Consider the following 20053-nt stretch of genomic DNA (forward strand, 5'->3'; position numbering starts at 1 on the left):
TTATTTTCCCTCGAACAATTTTGTTTTCTATGAATTTTAATGGGAAAACAAAGAAAAAAAATAGAAAAAAACATTTATTTCTCAGTTTTACCAATTCCAGTTTAAAAATAAAAAGTGCTACTCTAGATAAAAAAACACATTTTGTTTGGCTATTCTTACTGCTTATCACAAAACTTAGATTATGTTCCAGTCACAATTTATGGTGAAGATATTTGATTCTGAAATTATGCTACAGAGTGTATTTTTCACTATGAAATTAGAACATAAAAGTATTTTTAATAGTAAAAATCAATCTCATTAGCTCAGGAAACATATATTCCCATTCACCAGTTAGTGCTGCATCAGATAGTGCCAGAAATGTGCACAGGAGCAAGCCCAATCCTGCACAGCACTGCTTCTGCTACAAGACTTATATCTACTGACTTGTGGCTTAGATAAAGTCACAGAGGACGTATATCTACTGACTTGTGGATAAAGTGGTGAAGGGCCCATTCACACTAGAGCGTTTTGCCGCGATTTCGGCAAAACGCTCAAACGCTAGCGCTTTTTAAAAGCGGTAGTGTAATAAAACCCTATGCACCTGTTCTTACTTAAAGGGATACTGTAGGGGGGTCGGGGGAAAATGAGCTGAACTTACCCGGGGCTTCTAATGGTTCCCCGCAGACATCCTGTGTTGGCGCAGCCCCTCCCCGATGCTCCGGCCCCGCCTCCGGTTCACTTCTGGAATTTCTGACTTCAAAGTCAGAAAACCACTCCCCCGGCGTTGCCCTGTCCTCGATCCCGCTGATGGCCCCAGGAGCGTATTGCGCAGGCCCAGTATGGTCTGTGTCTGTGCAGTACACTCCTGGTGACATCAGCGGGAGCGAGGACACGGCAACGCAGGTGCAGTGGTTTTCTGACTTTAAAGTCAGAAATTCCAGAAGTGAACTGGAGGCGGGGCCGGAGGATCGGTGAGTGGCTGCGCCAACACAGGATGTCCGCGGGGGACCATTAGAAGCCCCGGGTAAGTTCAGCTCATTTTCCCCCGACCCCCCTACAGTATCCCTTTAAGCAATTTGTGCTAATCGCCGCAAATCGCCCAAAATCGTGAAACGCAAATGCGTCGCCTGCACCATTTTCAGGTGATTTCCCGGCGATCACGTTTCAGTGCTATAGAAACGCTAGACGCGTTTGCGAAAAAATCACTGCAGTGTTCAGTGATTTTTCCGCGCGAAATCGCGGAAAAATCACTCCTGCTTTTCCAACTTACTTACGGAGATTTGTGACGCACCATCCTTATAAACACGGAAAATGGCGGGTAGAAAATAGGACATAACTATTCTTTCAGGACCATAAGCTAGTCGGTTTTGGAAGGGGGAACGTAGAATAGGTGGGGAGGGGGTTAGTTGGGAACGGTCCACTATCATTAATGAAGAGACATAAACGCTACCAAGAGGAGGTTCTTTATTCATATGGAGTACACAAAGGAGAAGCTTCCGCATAGAGGACTCATGTCGCTGCACTACATTAGGATATATCTCCCTAATACATGAGACAAGAGCACATGGTACCCTGAACAGACCTCGGACGGCATATACTGGACACACACTCAAACTCCCATAGGTTGCAGAAGATATATTATGTTGGTGAACTAACCCCGCTAGGGGATGCCTTTACTTTTGCACCTCCCTGCTGAAATACCTCAGTTAAATAGAGGGTCGTAGAAATATGTTCTGCTATTTTTTGAATTGCATATCCGTATAAGAATACAATGTGAATGTGCCTAAACATGTGATGTGAGGGTTGTAGTTTACATGATAGGCTTGAAATGGTATGTATATCTAGATTCTACTACTGCAATTAGCCCGATGCTTAACCACTTGCCGACCGCACACTCATAACGTGCGTCGGCAAAGTGGCAGCTGCAGGACCAGCGACGCAGTACTGCGTCGCCAGCTGCAGCTTAATTAATCAAGAAGCAGCCGCTCGCGCGAGCGGCTGCTTCTTGTCAAATCACGGCGGGGGGCTCCGTGAATAGCCTGCGGGCCGCCGATGGCGGCTCGCAGGCTAGATGTAAACACAAGCGGAAATAATCCGCTTTGTTTACATTTGTACGGCGCTGCTGCGCAGCAGCGCCGTAAGGCAGATCGGCGATCCCCGGCCAATCAGTGGCCGGGGATCGCCGCCATGTGACAGGGGACGTCCTGTCACAGGCTGCACAGGACGGATAGCGTCCTGTGCAGCCCAGATCTCCCGGGGGCAGCAGGTAGGAGAGGGAGGGGGGGAATTTCGCCACGGAGGGGGGCTTTGAGGTGCCCCCCCCCGCCACCCACAGCAGGCAGGAGAGATCAGACCCCCCCAGCACATCATCCCCATAGGGGGGAAAAAAGGGGGGCAATCTGATCTCTCTGCCTGCACGCTGATCTGTGCTGGGGGCTGCAGAGCCCACCCAGCACAGATCAGCTAAAACAGCGCTGGTCCTTAAGGGGGGGTAAAGGGTGGGTCCTCAAGTGGTTAAAGATATGTATAACATCTACACTAGTTTAAGCTGATAAGATAACTTGATAATGACCCCCCTTAAAAGAACAGGAGGCTATATAAGAACACATATGGATACATGAGGGGCACAGAGAAATTATTACAACATAACGCAAGGGGTTAATAGCATTAAAGTTGTGGGATAGGTCAAATGCAGCTTAATAGCGTAAAAACAGAAGAAGACATATATGTATGTGCCTAATCCATTAGTAAACACTGAAAGCTTCCATTACACTAATCAGTGGACTTGATATCAACTCCCCAGCACACCAATATATATATTTTCTCCCCTCAATAAAGCTCATTCTAGACAACGCAGACTATGACAGGACACCCTATAGATACCGCCCCACGCTCATACCCCAAAGGATAAAACAGGCTCACTTAGAGATCGCGGGGGGCACCACCTCCTGCTCTGGCCAAGTATACCAAGACATATAGCATAGCAATTAGAGATAAGATTAAAAGTCGCACAGAACACAGAAGTGGACAAATTTACACTTAAGCTGATTTTCACAAAATATGTTCCTATTTCAGGAACATATAAATTACATTTAGATAATTGCGAGTGAGGAGCTGTTCTCATGACAGAGACGGTCATGACTTCTTTTCTCCCAAATAGGGCAGCCGCTAAGGCTATTAATCACAAAGTGATGAAAACTTGTTTTATGTTATTATGGAAGTTTATTGTTCCTAGTTTGGTTATAGTTTTTGGGTCTACTAGAGTTCACACATCAAAAATTAGACGATACATACCAACATGACACAATTAAAAATAGTGTCGATTAACGCCAAAGGGCTAAACATACCAGAAAAACGTACAGCATTGCTACATGACATGTGGATGCAGAAAGCTAACATTATACTGGTTCAAGAGACGCACTTTAAAGGAGATCTTACCCCACGGATTACAAACAAGCACTACCAGGCAGTATACACTAGCAACTCCCCACTTTCTAAATCAAAGGGTGTAGCAATTATATTAGATAAACGTTTGCCAATTACTAATGTGGAGACTTTGACAGATGACCAGGGTAGATACATATTGCTAAAAGGGACAATCAATGAACATAAACATACAATCTGCTCGGTTTATGCCCCCAACTTAAATCAAGTGCCCTTTATATTAAAATTCCTAGAAGCCCTGGACTCCTTCAGAGAGGGGAGTGTGATCATAGGCGGTGATCTCAACATTGCACTAAACCCAAGTTTAGATACTTCACATGGGAAATCCTCCATCTCATTCCATAAAATTAATAGAATCAGGAGGGCATTACAGGACAGACAACTTGTGGACACGTGGAGAATGCTGAATCCCCAGTCGAGGGACTACACCTTTTACTCCTCACTACATACAATATACACGAGAATTGATTATATTCTAGTATCTCACAATTTAATGTCTGACACATTAAAGGCAGATATTGGTGTGATCTCATATTCTGATCATGCCCCGGTATCTATTGAGCTATGTGGTGGACATGGCAGGGGGAAACCATTTGACTGGAGATTCAACACCTCTATGCTTGCAGATAGGGAAACGGCTGATTCAATCGAGAAAGAACTACAAACTTATTTTCAGCTCAATGCCACCGATGAAGTGCCTTGCTCAACGGTCTGGGAAGCACATAAGTGTGTTATAAGGGGGTACCTGATCCAAATGGGCTCAAAGCTTAAAAAACAGCGTGAAAAAGAACTACTTGACCTGACCAATGTGATACAGACCCTTGAGCAAAGACATAAAAGATCGCTAAGGCCACAAGACCTAACGCAACTGACAGAGGCTAGAGAAGCAGTTAAAAGAATCATGAGAGCAAAAACACTGAGAACAGCACATAGATGCCAGAATGCGTTCTATTTGAACGGAAATAAACCGGGGAAACTCCTGGCCCGAGCACTCAGAATTCAACAACAAAGGAACTATGTCCCACAGATCATAGATGCTAAATCGAAAAAACACATTCGCAATGAGTCCATTGCACACACATTCAGGGAATTCTACTATAATCTTTATAATCTGCTGGGGGAGTCTGGAGGGGGTAGAGAGAGACATATCAAAAATAAGATGAAACAATACCTAATAGAATCTAAAATGCCCTCATTGACACAAGATATGGCAAAAATAATGGAGGAAGAAATTACTGAGGACGAAATAGCACAAGTTATATCCTCTATCAAATCAGGAAAGGCACCGGGACCGGATGGTCTGCCTATAGAATATTATAAACACTTCAGATCTACCCTAATCACACACCTGTGTAAAGCTTTTAACTCCATAGCGGACCCGGACAGTGCTGAAACGATCCCCCCACAGGACTTACAATCACATATCTCAGTTATCCACAAACCAGGCAAGGACCCAGCAGCGTGCCCAAGTTATAGGCCAATTTCTTTATTGAACTTGGACCTAAAGATTTTTTCAAAAATACTGGCCAACAGACTTGCTGAACATATGGGTTACTTAGTGCAATGGGACCAGGTGGGATTCATACCGGGAAGAGAGGGAAGAGACAACACGCTTAAAACACTAAATGTGATACAGTCTGCCCGGTCGAGGGCAATTCCGCTCATGCTACTTTCCACTGATGCGGAGAAGGCCTTCGACCGGGTAGACTGGATGTGGATGTCAGAGGTAATGAAACATATAGGCCTGGGAAATAGAATGCTAAACTGCATAAACGCATTATACTCTAAACCCTCTGCACGCATTAAAGTTAATGGCACCTTATCAAATTATTTCCCAATTACTAATGGGACACGACAAGGGTGCCCGTTCTCCCCATTAATGTTTGCCCTTTCCTTGGAACCCCTCTTATGCCATATTAGGGATAACGTAGACATCCAGGGACTCCCGATTGGAGAGCGAGACACCAAGATAGCGGCTTATGCCGATGATTTACTATTTTATATAGCTAATCCAGTCATCTCTCTCCCTAATCTGATCTCTGAGTTCCGCAAATTTGGCGAACTTTCCCTATTTAAAGTTAATATGGACAAATGCGAGGCCCTTAATGTCACACTTCCACCAGATTTAGAGAAATCACTAAAGTTAAATTTCCCGTTTAAATGGGGCGATCGTTTCATCACATATCTGGGGGTCAAAATTACCCCAAATGTTAAAGACATTTTTTCCGCCAATTACCCCCAAATGTTAGACGCCCTATCATCAGACCTTAGAAAGTGGGACAAGCCACAGTTTTCCTGGCTTGGACGTATATCAATCATAAAAATGAATGTCATGCCGAGACTCCTCTACCTGTTCCAGACTCTCCCGATACAAATCTCCAACGCATTTTTACAGAAAACCCAGATGGTGTTTAACCACTATATCTGGAAAGGAAAACCGCCTAGGATTAAACGTCAGATTTTATTCCGGTCTAAACAAACAGGAGGATTAGCAGTTCCAGATGTGAGAAAATATTACTATGCTGCAGTCCTAACGAGACTTATAGATTGGCACAGACATGGAAATAGTAAGCAATGGGTAGGAATAGAACAAATACTTACAAAATATCCGTTGACGATGTGCCCTGGTCATCTGTACAGAGTAAGAGGGAATGGACAATCTCTGAATTGGTACATAACACGTTAAGGGTGATGTCTAAAATACGCCACATGCCTGATATGTCCCCATGGCCTACCCCTTTGACACCTCTGTGGGATAACCCAGAATTTGCCCCGGGATGTACAAATGGCTATTTAAGACAATGGAAGCTGAACGGACCAACTACAACAAAAGACCTCTGTAATAACAGAGAGTGGATACCACTGGAGGAATTAAAACGCAGGCACAATAACACTGGTCTAGACTGGTGGGGACTCACCCAGATCAGACACTTCATACAATCTATGGGCATACAGCCTTCACTTGTCAGAGAAAGCACTGAATTTGAGAAACTATGTCAAACTACCGAGCCTCTACGTAAGACTCTATCTATAATTTATGCCTTATTATTAGACCAAGACATGGATAATGTCCCATATTTTACAACCTGGGAAAACGAACTAGGTGTTTCATTCAGCAGAAAACAAAAAACATCCATGTGTATATACGCACACAAAACCTCTATAGCTTCCCGTATTCAAGAAATCAACTACAAAGTACTAACAAGATGGTATTATACACCACTTAAATTAGCAAAAATATATCCAGATAGAAACCCACACTGCTGGAGATGTGAGCAAGATCAAGGCTCCATGACACACATATTCTGGACGTGCCCACTAATAACGCCCTTCTGGCACAAAATAGAAAAGATCCTTAAAGAAATGACCAATAGGGAAACCCCTTTTTCCCCCCAATTCTACTTACTATACTGCAATGACTGGAGCATGAAGTCTTTCAAGGGCTCGGTAGTCAGACATATCTTAAACACTGCTAGGGTGATATTGGTTAGAGCCTGGGGCACTAAGAAAATACCTACATTAGCAGAGGTAGTAAAAGAAATGGATCTCACATATGACTTAGAGAGCACAGTCTTTGCTATACAAGGCAGATCAGAAAAATTCTCTGATATATGGAGGATTTGGTCAGTATACAGATATTCAGATGAGTTCAAACAAGCACTAGAAAATGAATAGAGTACTGATTGGCCCAGATGGCTATATGTCGACCAACAAATGTACCATCTTACTAATGTTGATAATGTAGTCTATTGCAAACTCTGAGACCCATAGTTCGAAGTTGTTTATGGTTACTTTTCATTGTTTCAAAAAAACAAAAAACTTCGTTAACACCCCAGATGTATAACAATTGATGCAAGAACATGTCTTACCGTATACTTGTTTATATGATTTGATGTAACAACTCTTCCTTGATGCACTGTTCATGTATTTATATATCTGTCAACAACAATAAAGATTTTGAAAAAAAAAAAATCACTCCTGCAAAAGTGTGCAAGTGTGAATGGGCCCTTAGCGCTGGCAATTTTAGAAATCGACCTAAAAGCGCTTGTGCAATGATTCCCTATGAGAGTGTTCACATATGAGTGGTTTGATTGTGTTGTAACTGATATAACTTGGAGTATGCCTCTATTTAATTATTTCTAGCATTCATCTTGAAATGTCTTAATCATTTTGTCACCATAGCTGGAAGTAAAATGACGAAAGTACAAATTGTATATTAATACTGTGTATCTAGACATATGTACGCTGTGACCTAAATACTGATATACTAAACTTCTGTGAAATCTGAGTCTTAGCAAGTAAGGTTGGTCCACTTACTGTTCTTTGAATGTATTATGTTATGCGTCAAAATGCTTTTAATTGTGTCAAGATTAAAAATGGTGTTGGTGTTGCCTGTAGCAGCAAAACAAATTCTAAGTCACCCAGTGTGCATTGTTTGCTATTGGAAACACCAATATATTTATGTTGCTCTAAACTCCTTGTGTGTGAGTTCCAAAAAGTGATTGAAGTGTACAGATTCCTTTTTGTCTCATGTTTGTCTTATGTTCTGATAAAATGTCACTGTTGGCACTAAATTAAAGTACAACTCTAGGCAAATAGATACTAATATTATCTACTATTATTGATAGTATTTCTTTCAAAATTTAGAGGATCATTTAGTTAGATGTCTTATCTGGAATTTCTCTGGATAAGTAACTACTACACTAAAGGTAAAATTTAAATGCAGGCTTTGTGTATGGGTAGTAGGCAGCAGATACTGTGCACTGGTAGGTAGCAGGGGTGGATACCTTCATGGGCTTACAGGAAACAGAAAGGTAAAGGTGGACATATCCAGTGTACTGATTTTGTGGGTGACCTCAAAGAGTATTTACGAGATTGGGTGTCAGAGCATATTTTACTAGCCTATAAGCTGTGAAACATTCTCAGCCTCTTAACTAAAATGTGTAACTCAAGAGAATTATTGGTATTTAATACTCTAATCTGTAAAGATTACAGAGATTTAGTATGCTACACAAAATTACTGACATGTGGTACTCCCCAGCGATTGGCTGAGATTTGGTATGTATCACTTAAACTATACAAAACCCAATGAGATGGTTTCCAGAAGACTCCCAGTGACCTTTCAGGGAAGAAAACACAAGGGACACCAATACACTAGTATTGTGCAGTAATTCAAACAATGTGAAAAAGGAAATTAACAAACATGAGGGCTACTCACAAACCCAAGTTGCCAGAAATCAACCAGTAGCAGTGCATGTGGGAAAGACCAATTCCCACCTTGGAAAGCTGATCCCTCTCTGGCATTCTACCAAAAAGCAGGCTATTTATACAGGTGAAAAAACTACAAATCGATAAAAAAAAATCATCCTAAAACATTTAAAAAGTCACACTAGATGTTCACCAAATGCTCACTTCCACGGGTCAATTTAAATGTCTGATGGCCAGTACAAAATGCACTGGTGCTCTTGCTTTATTGTAGCTGCCAACAGGCGTTAAATATTGACCAGAGGAAGCGAGCTAACCTAGCAATCTTATGTGCTAATACAATAGCTTCATTCGTTGAACTTCAAGTATGACTATTCAAATAAGGCCAGTGTTTACCATCCATCTTCAAATAGTTTTTTTTTAATGTTTTTCTTTAGTACTATTTGGAGCTTTCTAGTTTTAGTATCTTAACAATACATAGAATAACTATACCTGTCAGCAGTGAAGCAGGTAATTACCGATGGCAACCAAATAAATATAATGAATTAGTATATTAATATAATATATTAATATTATTAATATAATGATATAAAATATTATTAATTAATATTTAATTAATCATTATTAATTATACCTGCTAATCATAGCTATTAATATAGCTGCCTATGGCCAAGCCATTATTATCAGGGGGGGGGGGGGGGGTAGTGTTAGTCATTGGAGGGGGATTTTAGTGTTAGGCATCGGGGGGGGGGGGGGGGCTATTAGAGTAAGGCATCAGCAGGGGGGGGGGTGATTAGGTTTAGGCACCATTAGAGGGAGAGCTCTGTGTGAGAATAGGGTAGTGTTAGTCATTGGAGGGGGATTTTAGTGTTAGGCATCGGGAGGGGGGGGGGGGCTATTAGAGTAAGGCATCAGCAGGGGGGGGGGTGATTAGGTTTAGGCACCATTAGAGGGAGAGCTCTGTGTGAGAATAGGGTAGTGTTAGTCATTGGAGTGGGATTTTAGTGTTAGGCATCGGGGGGGGGGGGGGGCTATTAGAGTAAGGCATCAGCAGGGGGGGGGGGTGATTAGGTTTAGGCACCATTAGAGGGAGAGCTCTGTGTGAGAATAGGGTTAGGTTACGCTATAGTAAAATATCAGGACAGATATTTTACTATCAGATTCTCCACTGAACCAAAGTAGTATATTGGTAATTTAGCAATAATTTACATTCAGCTGTTCGTGGTGCCCATTTTATATATACGGCATTTGGACTTCACAATGCAGTCACAGTCTGACTTGCAGCTTGTCCTTTGTTTATAGGCACAGCCAAGAAGCTAGTCTAAGTATGACTCGTGTCTACAAAGCATTATTAGTTTAAATCCTGGCTGCATGTGCAATTCAGTAATTGCAATTTCCATTATTTTCTGTGGGAATTAAGGTTTAATATATGTAAAATTCAAATGAAACACAAATTTCCAGAATACTACACTGTATATGTGTTTCACCTTAGTAGCTGTTTGGCTGGAGTAATGCTTTAATCGTCTGTAATTTCTTTGCATGAAGATCTTTGCTTTCCACATCAATTTCTGCTGTTGTACTGTGCTGTCTTTTTGCTGTTTGTATATAATTCATGTGTTTACTGTTCATTCCTTTACCCTGACGCTTTGTAGTGAGTTTTCTAAAGAAAGAGAAAAGGCGAAAGCCAGGGGCGATTTTCAGAAACTACGAGAGAAACAGCAGCTGGAGGAGGACTTGAAGGGCTATCTGGACTGGATCACTCAAGCAGAGGATATAGATCCTGAGAATGATGAAGATGGAGATGAAGAGGGCAAACGCAATAGTATGTATTCCATTATAACCAACATCTGTTAATACCAGATAACCATATCATGTTATTGCTGTTACAGGGATAGCTTTCTAACGTGTATTGCTCCTAATGTACACCTTGTGTTTGGCACATAGTGATTAGCCACAGTGAAAACATACTATTTTTATACTGCTAAGCTCCTCGCCCCTTGGAGATGTTTCCTGTAATCAGCCTTAACTAGGAAGTTGTCAGTCTCAAGTAATTTATGTCATTTGGGATTTAAAGAGGTTAGAGCTATGCTGGAGTCAAGCAATATTCTACACAACTTTCATCACATATCACAGGCTAATGATGTATAGCTCCATAAACCTTTAGCAGGTAGGCACAATTCCTGATCCAGCAAACCAGGATGACATTTTTCTTTACATTGTCTGTCAGCTGGAAAAAAAAATGGACTATAATAACATTTAGTGAAATATGAGTAAATTAGCAGTTGTATGAATGTATTAATCCTTGCAGTGGGGTGGGACGCTTTTGTTTAATAAGTCAAGTAGTTCTGGGTTTATTTAAAGCAAACCTGTACGTAATGCAGAATGGCAGATCATTATACATTACCTGCTCCCGATGGGAATACAGGACCCGCTTCGCTTCCTGTTCAGTTTGAAAGTGCAGTACAGCTAGCCAACTACCTTGTGGCTTCAGTCCCATGTCATGTGACTGAGACAGAGGCCCCTTGGCGATTAGCTGGCTGCACACAACTTGTAAACTGAACACAGAGTGAAGTGGACCTGTATCGCTGCCGGGAGCAGGTAATGCAAAACACTATGCTGCCAGTCTGCAGTACCGCTTGCCTTCCCAGGGCCCCTCATGGTGACGGGGGTTGTGGGAGGAGCTATTGTTGCGCCCCTGTGTCAGATTCAGTAAGTGTTAGAATAACTTGACCATGTTGTGACTGCTGTAAGCAATATACAGTATATATAAACTGTATCAATGTTTCACTGGTTCAAACTGCTGATTTGTACAGATGATTACTTGTGCAGGAAACAGAGATACCGGGACTGTCTATACTGAAAATAAGTGCAGTTAGTGCTTGCAGACTATGTTGGAGAACGACAGTTGGCTACGAATTGAAATGGAAAGGGTTTTTTTTATTAACATTAAGTGGCAATCATATCCCTGTATAACTGATACATTTTTATAGCCAATGTTTAGCAAGAGGGGAATTTCATTTTAAATGTTATTTACACAGTAGTGGAAACATCACATAATGAATTTTTTTTTCGGACCCAGGAAAAACAGTGTAACGATTGGGGAATTATTTCCGTGGTCAGCGCAGAAGATGCGCACTGACACTGCGGAAATCCTCCACAAGCGTATAAATTAACAGAACCCAGCTATGGTGCAATGCACCTGTAGAGGGAAATTCCCACCGGCAGATGGAGCTGTGGAGTGCAGAGGAATAAACCCTCTGCACTGCCACAGATGCCAGATGGGAATTGTACGAGGTGAAGCAATATAGGACAAGATAGCCCTTGGAGAGAGAGAGAGTGAGCACAGAGACAGAATGTATGCGTGTCCACCAATCTAGTCGCCACCCGGCGATGGTGAACACACAACAGCGAAAACCAAGTGGGAAAGCAATCGCAGGAATGGCGATTGCTAATAGCGACACAAGACTGAGTAATACAGAGCAAAGGAACAGAATAAAGACAGAACTGATAACAAACTGTAATCCAACACACAGGAGCAGACAGAACTAACTACACGCGGTCACCATACGTTAAGCGCAATAGCGACAAAGCGCGTGCGCGGCACGGTCGCCACACGAGAAGCGCAATAGCGACAAAGCGTATCAACCCTGACTAACCAAAGAAGCACGAAAACAAAAGAGAACGCGAACGCTTGCTAAACAGTTACCTCACCGAGACGACAGCAAGCGTTCGTTCCAGACAGACAGATAGATGGAGCAGCCAGTAGCAACCGCTGCTCTGGCTACACTCCTAAGGCAGAATACAGAAGGAACCACCGCCTCTACCGCTAGGGCGAATGCGATCCAAACAGACAGACAGATGGAGCAATCAGTAGCAACCGCTGCTCTGGCTACACTCCCAGACAGAGTACAGAAGAAACCACCACCTCTACCGCTAGGGCGAATGCAATCCCAACAGACAGAACGATTTCCTGTCTACTGCAGCTGGCGACAAGACAATCGCAACAGATAGACAGTACAAAGCAATACAGGTAACAAACAACCTGACTATGCTAACAGGAATGCTAGGGCACTCCCAAGGAACTACTCACAGATAGCAATATTAGCAAACCGTAAGCAAAGGGCTGAGACTCCAGGTAAGTTAGCAGGAACAAACCATCATGACCAGCAAGGGATTCTAGGAGGAAATGGTATTTATACTGCAAGCCATCAAAGGAAGCAGCTAAGCAATTTGCATGCCAAGTAGATGCAAATTCCTCACCAGAGCAGCAGCTCAGCAAGTTGCAGAGTGAAGACAGGTCTCCTTTCCAGGGACCTGCAGCACGCAGACCTACAAAATGGTCAAAAGGCTGTCTGCCTGTGCAGACAGCAGAGCAGATCATTACAGTCAGTATCCTTGATTCTTTAAAGTACTGTATTTAAAACGTATTTGTCTTGTTTTTATTACCAGAATGTGATTTGCCTGGTAATTTAAACAGTGAATGTGTAACTTGCGTCTCAGCTTTTATTTTGTATTATATTTTGAAAGCAGTTGTGCATGGAAGAGCAGATACTAGGCCAAAGCCTGAAACCAGGCTGACGCTGTGAATCAAAGTCATTTCAGCAGGTTTGTAAATATGTATAGCGCTGTTTGTTGCACATGTCGCAATGACAGAGTGCAATGAGGTGGTACACTAGCAACATTCTGACAAGTGAGTGGCATTGTGCAGTGTACACAATATGCCTGTAGGATAGCCACACGAGCAATACATTGTTAAGTCGTCACTGGGCTGATCTAATGTATTAAACAGCAGGAGACAGACATTCACAGAGACGGCGCCTGATTTATGCCAAATCCACGCTGTGAACTTAAACACCTCGCTAGAGATGACAGCTTTCCTTATGTAACAGCAGCCAGAGGATTGATGGTACGTGGCAGGAGTCCGGCTGAGATGTAACCTCAGGACAATGACCAGATTCTGTAGTGCAGTTACCGTACAAGCCGTTTTGCTAGCAGGAGCTACCTGTGGGCCAGCTGTGTGTTCAATTGCAAGGCTGTAGCTTTTACTTAAATTACACCTGTCAGTGTAGAGCTATGCAGGCTGTCATCTTGATCTCTTTCTGAAAAACAAACAGAAGTGGAATGGCACACCATCAGTCCAAAAGTAGTGGCTGCTTGACCATAGGTAGCTGGCAAATCGCCAGCATGTACTAATGGTCCGTATAAGTCAGCAAGCCACTGAGGTAGTTGAAAAGCTTACAGTTTACGGTAATCATTTCTCCTGTTAAATGATCCACTGCAATTCCCTATGATAAGCAGAGCACAAGGTAGTTTATCTAATGTACTCTGTAAAGTGCTGTTTAACATGTTAGCATTATTTAAATACAAGAATTATTAATAATAATATAGTTATGTAATGTTTATGAGACCCCATATCTTTTTAAGAATGTTTAAGGCCCCTTTTACACTACGTGCATCGCCACACAGTGCGTCATATGAAAACACTGCATCCCATTGCAGGAGCAGTTACAGTCATCGCAGTGCGGCGGGTTCCAGTTCGGTAACGCACTGCATACAGTATGTTACCAGACGACTTGTGCATAAATGCCTCAGAAGTGAGGCATAGTTTGAGGCAGGGAACACACTTGACTTTCAGTTTTCCGCGCGCGTTTTTCTGCATACTTTTTCTGCACACCAAGTGTGTTTCTATGCAGGAAAACGCGCGCGTTTTTTCACAGCAGCTGATGTAGTTGATAGAGAAAACTGACAAAATGTGCAGAATCAGGATGCAGAATGTCAGTTTTTTTTCTGCGTGCGAACAACATATTAAGTGTGTACTAGCCCATTGATTAACATGAGTTCTCAGTCTCGTCCAGTGTGTTCCCTGCCTCAGTGAAAAGTGCCTCACTGATTTCATCACACCACAGCAGCACCACCACAGGTTGTGATTTGTCGGGTGCATTGCAATCCTATAAGAATTGCAATGCAACAGCATAAAAAGGGTCTTATTTCACAGATCTACTCTAGGGTAATTTTTCTGTTTGCCCAAACCAGTTGCACTAAAATAGTTCATGTCAGTCCCTGTCTGATAGCTCAGAATGGGCTATATTCACTAAAGGTGGCCATACACTCGTTAGATTAGCAGCAGATAGATCATCAGATAGATCTCTGATCTATCTGATGTGTTTAGGAACATTTTTTACTAGGAACAGATTTCCAATAGATTTCAGTTTGGAATCTATTGAAAATCTATCTGATGGCATTTTTTTGCCATCAGATTTCCATTAGGTCCAATGCAAAATGATAAGCAATCTCAACAGATCTTCCTAAATTTTCCAACATGTCAAATCGATTGAAATCGGTTTGGTCAATCGATTGGTCAATCAATTTGCAATCGATCGATCGATTTCGATCGATCGGCCGATAATCGGCTGAGTGTATGGGCTCCTTAAGAGTGGCTGTAAAATAACCATGTATTCAAAGCACATGGAAGGTTTTCTGACGTGATGTAGTACAGGTTGCACAGATTGGACATAATTCACTAAGCTTATCTTCTGTCTTTCTTAAGTATTCTGATCTGTTTTTACTGTTATCACCATGGTGTTAAATCAGGTAGTAGTCACTAACAATTTACCTCAGGTGAACCTTAAAAAAAGGATTCTCTCCTTAACCTCTTGCCACCCGCGTCACGCCAATGGGCGTGGCCGCGGCGACAACCCCAGGACCACCTAACGCCGATTGGCGTAAAGTCCTGGGGCCAGCTAATGTAGGAGATCGCATGCACGCTGCGCGCGCATCTCCTGCTTGGGGAGCGGAGCTCTGCCCCGCCTTCAGTCTCCGAGCGGCTATTGCCGCTCAGGAGACTGTTAGATGGCGTGATCGCCGTCTATTTACACTGTGCAGCGCAGCAATCAGCAGCAGCGCTGCACTGGGGACAGCCGTGTGACACAGCTGTCCCCCTGGGGGACAAGAGAGCAATCGGCTCTCATAGGCAGAAGCCTATGACAGCCGATCGCCGTAATTGGCTGGCTTTGGGGAGGGAGGGAGGGAAGGGTTTTAAAGAAATAGTTTTTTTAAAAAAAAACAGACGAACAATAATATTTATTATTAAAAAAATATACATGGGGGGAGCGATAAGACCCCACTAACAGAGAGCTCTGTTGGTGGGGAGAAAAGGGGGGGGGGATCACTTCTGTGTTGTGTTGTGCGGCCCTGCAGCTTGGCCTTAAAGCTGCAGTGACCAATTTTACCAAAGATGGCCTGGTCACTAGAGGGGTTTAGCCCTGCAGTCCTCAAGAGGTTAAAGTTAACAAATGAGTCCTAAACTTAAGACATGGGCACATATGCAATTAACTTTTTCTCCTACGTGATATTTTTAAACTTGTAAATAAAATGCCTTTTAAGCAACCAGAAAATAAGAAAATACTCAATTTTAATAGTCTTTTTCCACCTATTTTTCAGCACTTTTTCAGTTGAAAAGTGCTTTAAAATTATTTAAGAATCGAAGATGAACAATTATCTCCTAGGAAAAAAAAAACTCAGGAGAAAAAGTTAATTGCATATGGGATGTTAATTCACAGAGAAGAATACAAGTGATAATGACTGTAAAGTGTGGGAATTGTCACCTGGCCTGAGCTGAAACCTACAATTTTTTTTTCTATGAGGTGTATCCCCTGGCTTCATGTGAATCAGAGCAGAGGTCCCATTACATTTTGCTCTGTATGCTTTTGCCTAGCCTGTTGAGCTCCTCACGTTAGCTATCAGCCTGACTGAGTGGAGATCCATTTTTTTTACAATAATTAAAAATATGTTCTACATACAGGGAGTGCAGAATTATTAGGCAAATGAGTATTTTGACCACATCATCCTCTTTATGCATGTTGTCTTACTCCAAGCTGTATAGGCTCGAAAGCCTACTACCAATTAAGCATATTAGGTGATGTGCATCTCTGTAATGAGAAGGGGGGTGGTCTAATGACATCAACACCCTATATCAGGTGTGCATAATTATTAGGCAACTTCCTTTCCTTTGGCAAAATGGGTCAAAAGAAGGACTTGACAGGCTCAGAAAAGTCAAAAATAGTGAGATATCTTGCAGAGGGATGCAGCACTCTTAAAATTGCAAAGCTTCTGAAGCGTGATCATCGAACAATGAAGCGTTTCATTCAAAATAGTCAACAGGGTCGCAAGAAGCGTGTGGAAAAACCAAGGCGCAAAATAACTGCCCATAACTGCCAATAACTTCTTGCTGCACCCCCTCCTTTTGTGTCACCAACCCCTCCCTCTAGATTGTAAGCCTTTGGCAGGGCCCTCTCCCCTTGTGTATCATACATAACTGTGTGCACTTTACCCAGAATTTGGAAATTGTTACCACTACCACTCCAGTTTATGATCTGGCATTGTACTACTGTCTGCATTGTGTTGTGTGTCTTTTTACTATTACCTGTATTTAGTTGTATCTATTGTCTATTACCTGTATTGTTCTGTCACCCCTGTTATCCTTGTCTGTAACCTTATTTATTGTACAGCACTGCGTAATATGTTGGCGCTATATAAATCTAATAAATAATAATAATAAATAATAATAACTGCCCATGAACTGAGAGAAGTCAAGCGTGCAGCTGCCAAGATGCCACTTGCCACCAGTTTGGCCATATTTCAGAGCAACATCGCTGGAGTGCCCAAAAGCACAAGGTGTGCAATACTCAGAGACATGGCCAAGGTAAGAAAGGCTGAAAGACGACCACCACTGAACAAGACACACAAGCTGAAACGTCAAGACTGGGCCAAGAAATATCTCAAGACTGATTTTTCTAAGGTTTTATGGACTGATGAAATGAGAGTGAGTCTTGATGGGCCAGATGGATGGGCCCGTGGCTGGATTGGTAAAGGGCAGAGAGCTCCAGTCCGACTCAGACGCCAGCAAGGTGGAGGTGGCGTACTGGTTTGGGCTGGTATCATCAGAGATGAGCTTGTGGGGCCTTTTCGGGTTGAGGATGGAGTCAAGCTCAACTCCCAGTCCTACTGCCAGTTTCTGGAAGACACCTTCTTCAAGCAGTGGTATAGGAAGAAGTCTACATCCTTCAAGAAAAACATGATTTTCATGCAGGACAATGCTCCATCACATGTGTCCAAGTACTCCACAGCGTGGCTGGCAAGAAAGGGTATAAAAGAAGAAAAACTAATGACATGGCCTCCTTGTTCACCTGATCTGAACCCCATTGAGAACCTGTGGTCCATCATAAAATGTGAGATTTACAAGGAGGGAAAACAGTACACCTCTCTGAACAGTGTCTGAGAGGCTGTGGTTGCTGCTGCACGCAATGTTGATGGTGAACAGATCAAAACACTGACAGAATCCATGGATGGCAGGCTTTTGAGTGTCCTTGCAAATAAAGGTGGCTATATTGGTCACTGATTTGTTTTTGTTTTGTTTTTGAATGTCAGAAATGTATATTTGTGAATGTTGAGATGTTATATTGGTTTCACTGGTAAAAATAAATAATTGAAATGGGTAAATATTTGTTTTTTGTTAAGTTGCCTAATAATTATGCACAGTAATAGTCACCTGCACACACAGATATTCCCCTAAAATAGCTAAAACTAAAAACAAACTAAAAACTACTTTCAAAAATATTCAGCTTTGATATTAATTATTTTTTTGGGTTCATTGAGAACATGGTTGTTGTTCAATAATAAAATTATTCCTCAAAAATACAACTTGCCTAATAATTCTGCACTCCCTGTATGTCAGCTGACAGTTTAGAAACTGGAGTGTGGAAATCCTACCTTTTGATTTACAGTGGGGCTTCTGCATCCCACAAATTGTGTTTAAAAGGTGTTGTTGTATTGCCTGAAGTAGCTAAGTTGAGGGAGTTTATAGCTGATTCTGTAGGAGGAACTGATGCTGCTTCATGTCTCGTATTATGCTGCTCGGGGGCAGGACATAGACTGAACACTCTGAGAAATCAGTAGATTATAGCTGTGGAAGTCTTCCATTCATCACCGTCCCTAATGCGTACCAGGTTGTATGCCCCTCGAAGATCCAATTTAGAGAAAATACTGGCATTGGTCACCTGAGCAAGCAAATCGTCTATCAAAGGCAGTGGATAACGATTATTTACTGTGATTTTATTTAAACCCCGATAGTCAATGCAAGGTCTGAGCTCACCGTTCTTTTTTTGTACAAAGAAGAACCCAGCTCCCGCTGGAGATCTAGAAGGACGGATAAAGCCTTTGGTCAGATTTTCTTTAATATACTCCTGCATAGCCAACTTCTCTGGTCCAGACAAATTGTAAAGATGGCCTCTAGGAGGCATACAACCTGATCTTAACTCAATGGTACAATCGAAACTCCGGTGAGGGGGGAGTTTGTCTGCTGATTTGGGACAAAATACATCCGCAAATTCTGCATACTGCACTGGCACCCATTTGACTTGAACCTTGGTGGAACAAACAGCAACTCTCTCCGGACAATGATGATGACAATGGGTAGACCAGCTCTGTAGCTGACCGGACGCCCAGTCAATCTGAGGGGAGTGTAGTTGCAACCAGGGCATACCGAGGATAATGGTAGAGGTTGCCATCTGCAGGACAAAGAACTGTAATTTCTCCTTATGTAGCACCCCTATAGTACACAGCAGTGAGGGAGTCTGAGAAAGAGGCTGTCCACACTGTAACGGAGAATCATCTACTGCTGTAACCAAAATCTGACGGTCCAGCGGGAGCAATGGAATGCCCAATTTTTTCACAAAGTCATAGTCTATAAAATTGGCTGCAGAGCCCGAGTCCACGAATGCCTCTGTGGCCGTAGCCCGACCCTACCAAGTGATGGAACAGGGGAGGAGTAAACGGTTATTATTTAGAGGTAGAAACGGCTCGCCTAGGGTATTACCTCTGACTACACCTAGGCGGCAGTGTTTCCCGACTTTTTAGGGCAATTCTGAACAATGTGACCCTCCTCAGCACAGTATAGACAGAGTCTTTCTGACCTTCTGCGATTCCTTTCCACTTGCGTCAGCCTCGAGTGACCGATCTGCATCGGTTCGTCTGGAGGTGACGAGGGTGGAGAAGAGGCGTAAGAAACAGATCTTATAGCGTTCTTTCCATGCGTTTGTCTCTGATAGCGAAAGCGGCGATCAACCCGTACCGCCAACGCAATTGCTTCGTCTAGAGACTTAGGCTCAGGATACCCTAACATTAAATCAGAAACTGCATCCGATAATCCTGACAGGAAACAGTCTAACAATGCATATGTTCCCCATCTAGCCGACACAGCCCACTTCCTGAACTCAGCGGCGTAAACCTCTACCGGATTATGACCCTGCCTGAGCATTTTCAGTTTCCGCTCAGCAGTGGTAGCAATATCCGGATCATCGTAAATAACGGCCATGGCCTTAAAAAACTCCCGAACTGAAGATGACGCTTCATGCTCAGCATTCAGACT

The 20053-nt window shown here is 42.7% G+C and overlaps 1 protein-coding gene across 12 annotated transcripts in view; it reads left to right on the top strand.

The window, feature by feature from the left end:
• CACNA1D (calcium voltage-gated channel subunit alpha1 D) overlaps window positions 1-20053 on the top strand; it is a 665324-nt gene that overhangs the window by 349267 nt on the left and 296004 nt on the right. For all 12 annotated transcript variants that reach the window (XM_068253651.1, XM_068253660.1, XM_068253661.1 and 9 more), the window contains one exon: window positions 10281-10450. In XM_068253651.1, coding sequence (XP_068109752.1) covers window positions 10281-10450 — 170 coding nt within the window. The remainder of the gene's footprint in view (window positions 1-10280; window positions 10451-20053) is intronic.

This window comes from Hyperolius riggenbachi, chromosome 9 (assembly GCF_040937935.1).
Source record: "Hyperolius riggenbachi isolate aHypRig1 chromosome 9, aHypRig1.pri, whole genome shotgun sequence".
NCBI lineage: Eukaryota > Metazoa > Chordata > Amphibia > Anura > Hyperoliidae > Hyperolius > Hyperolius riggenbachi.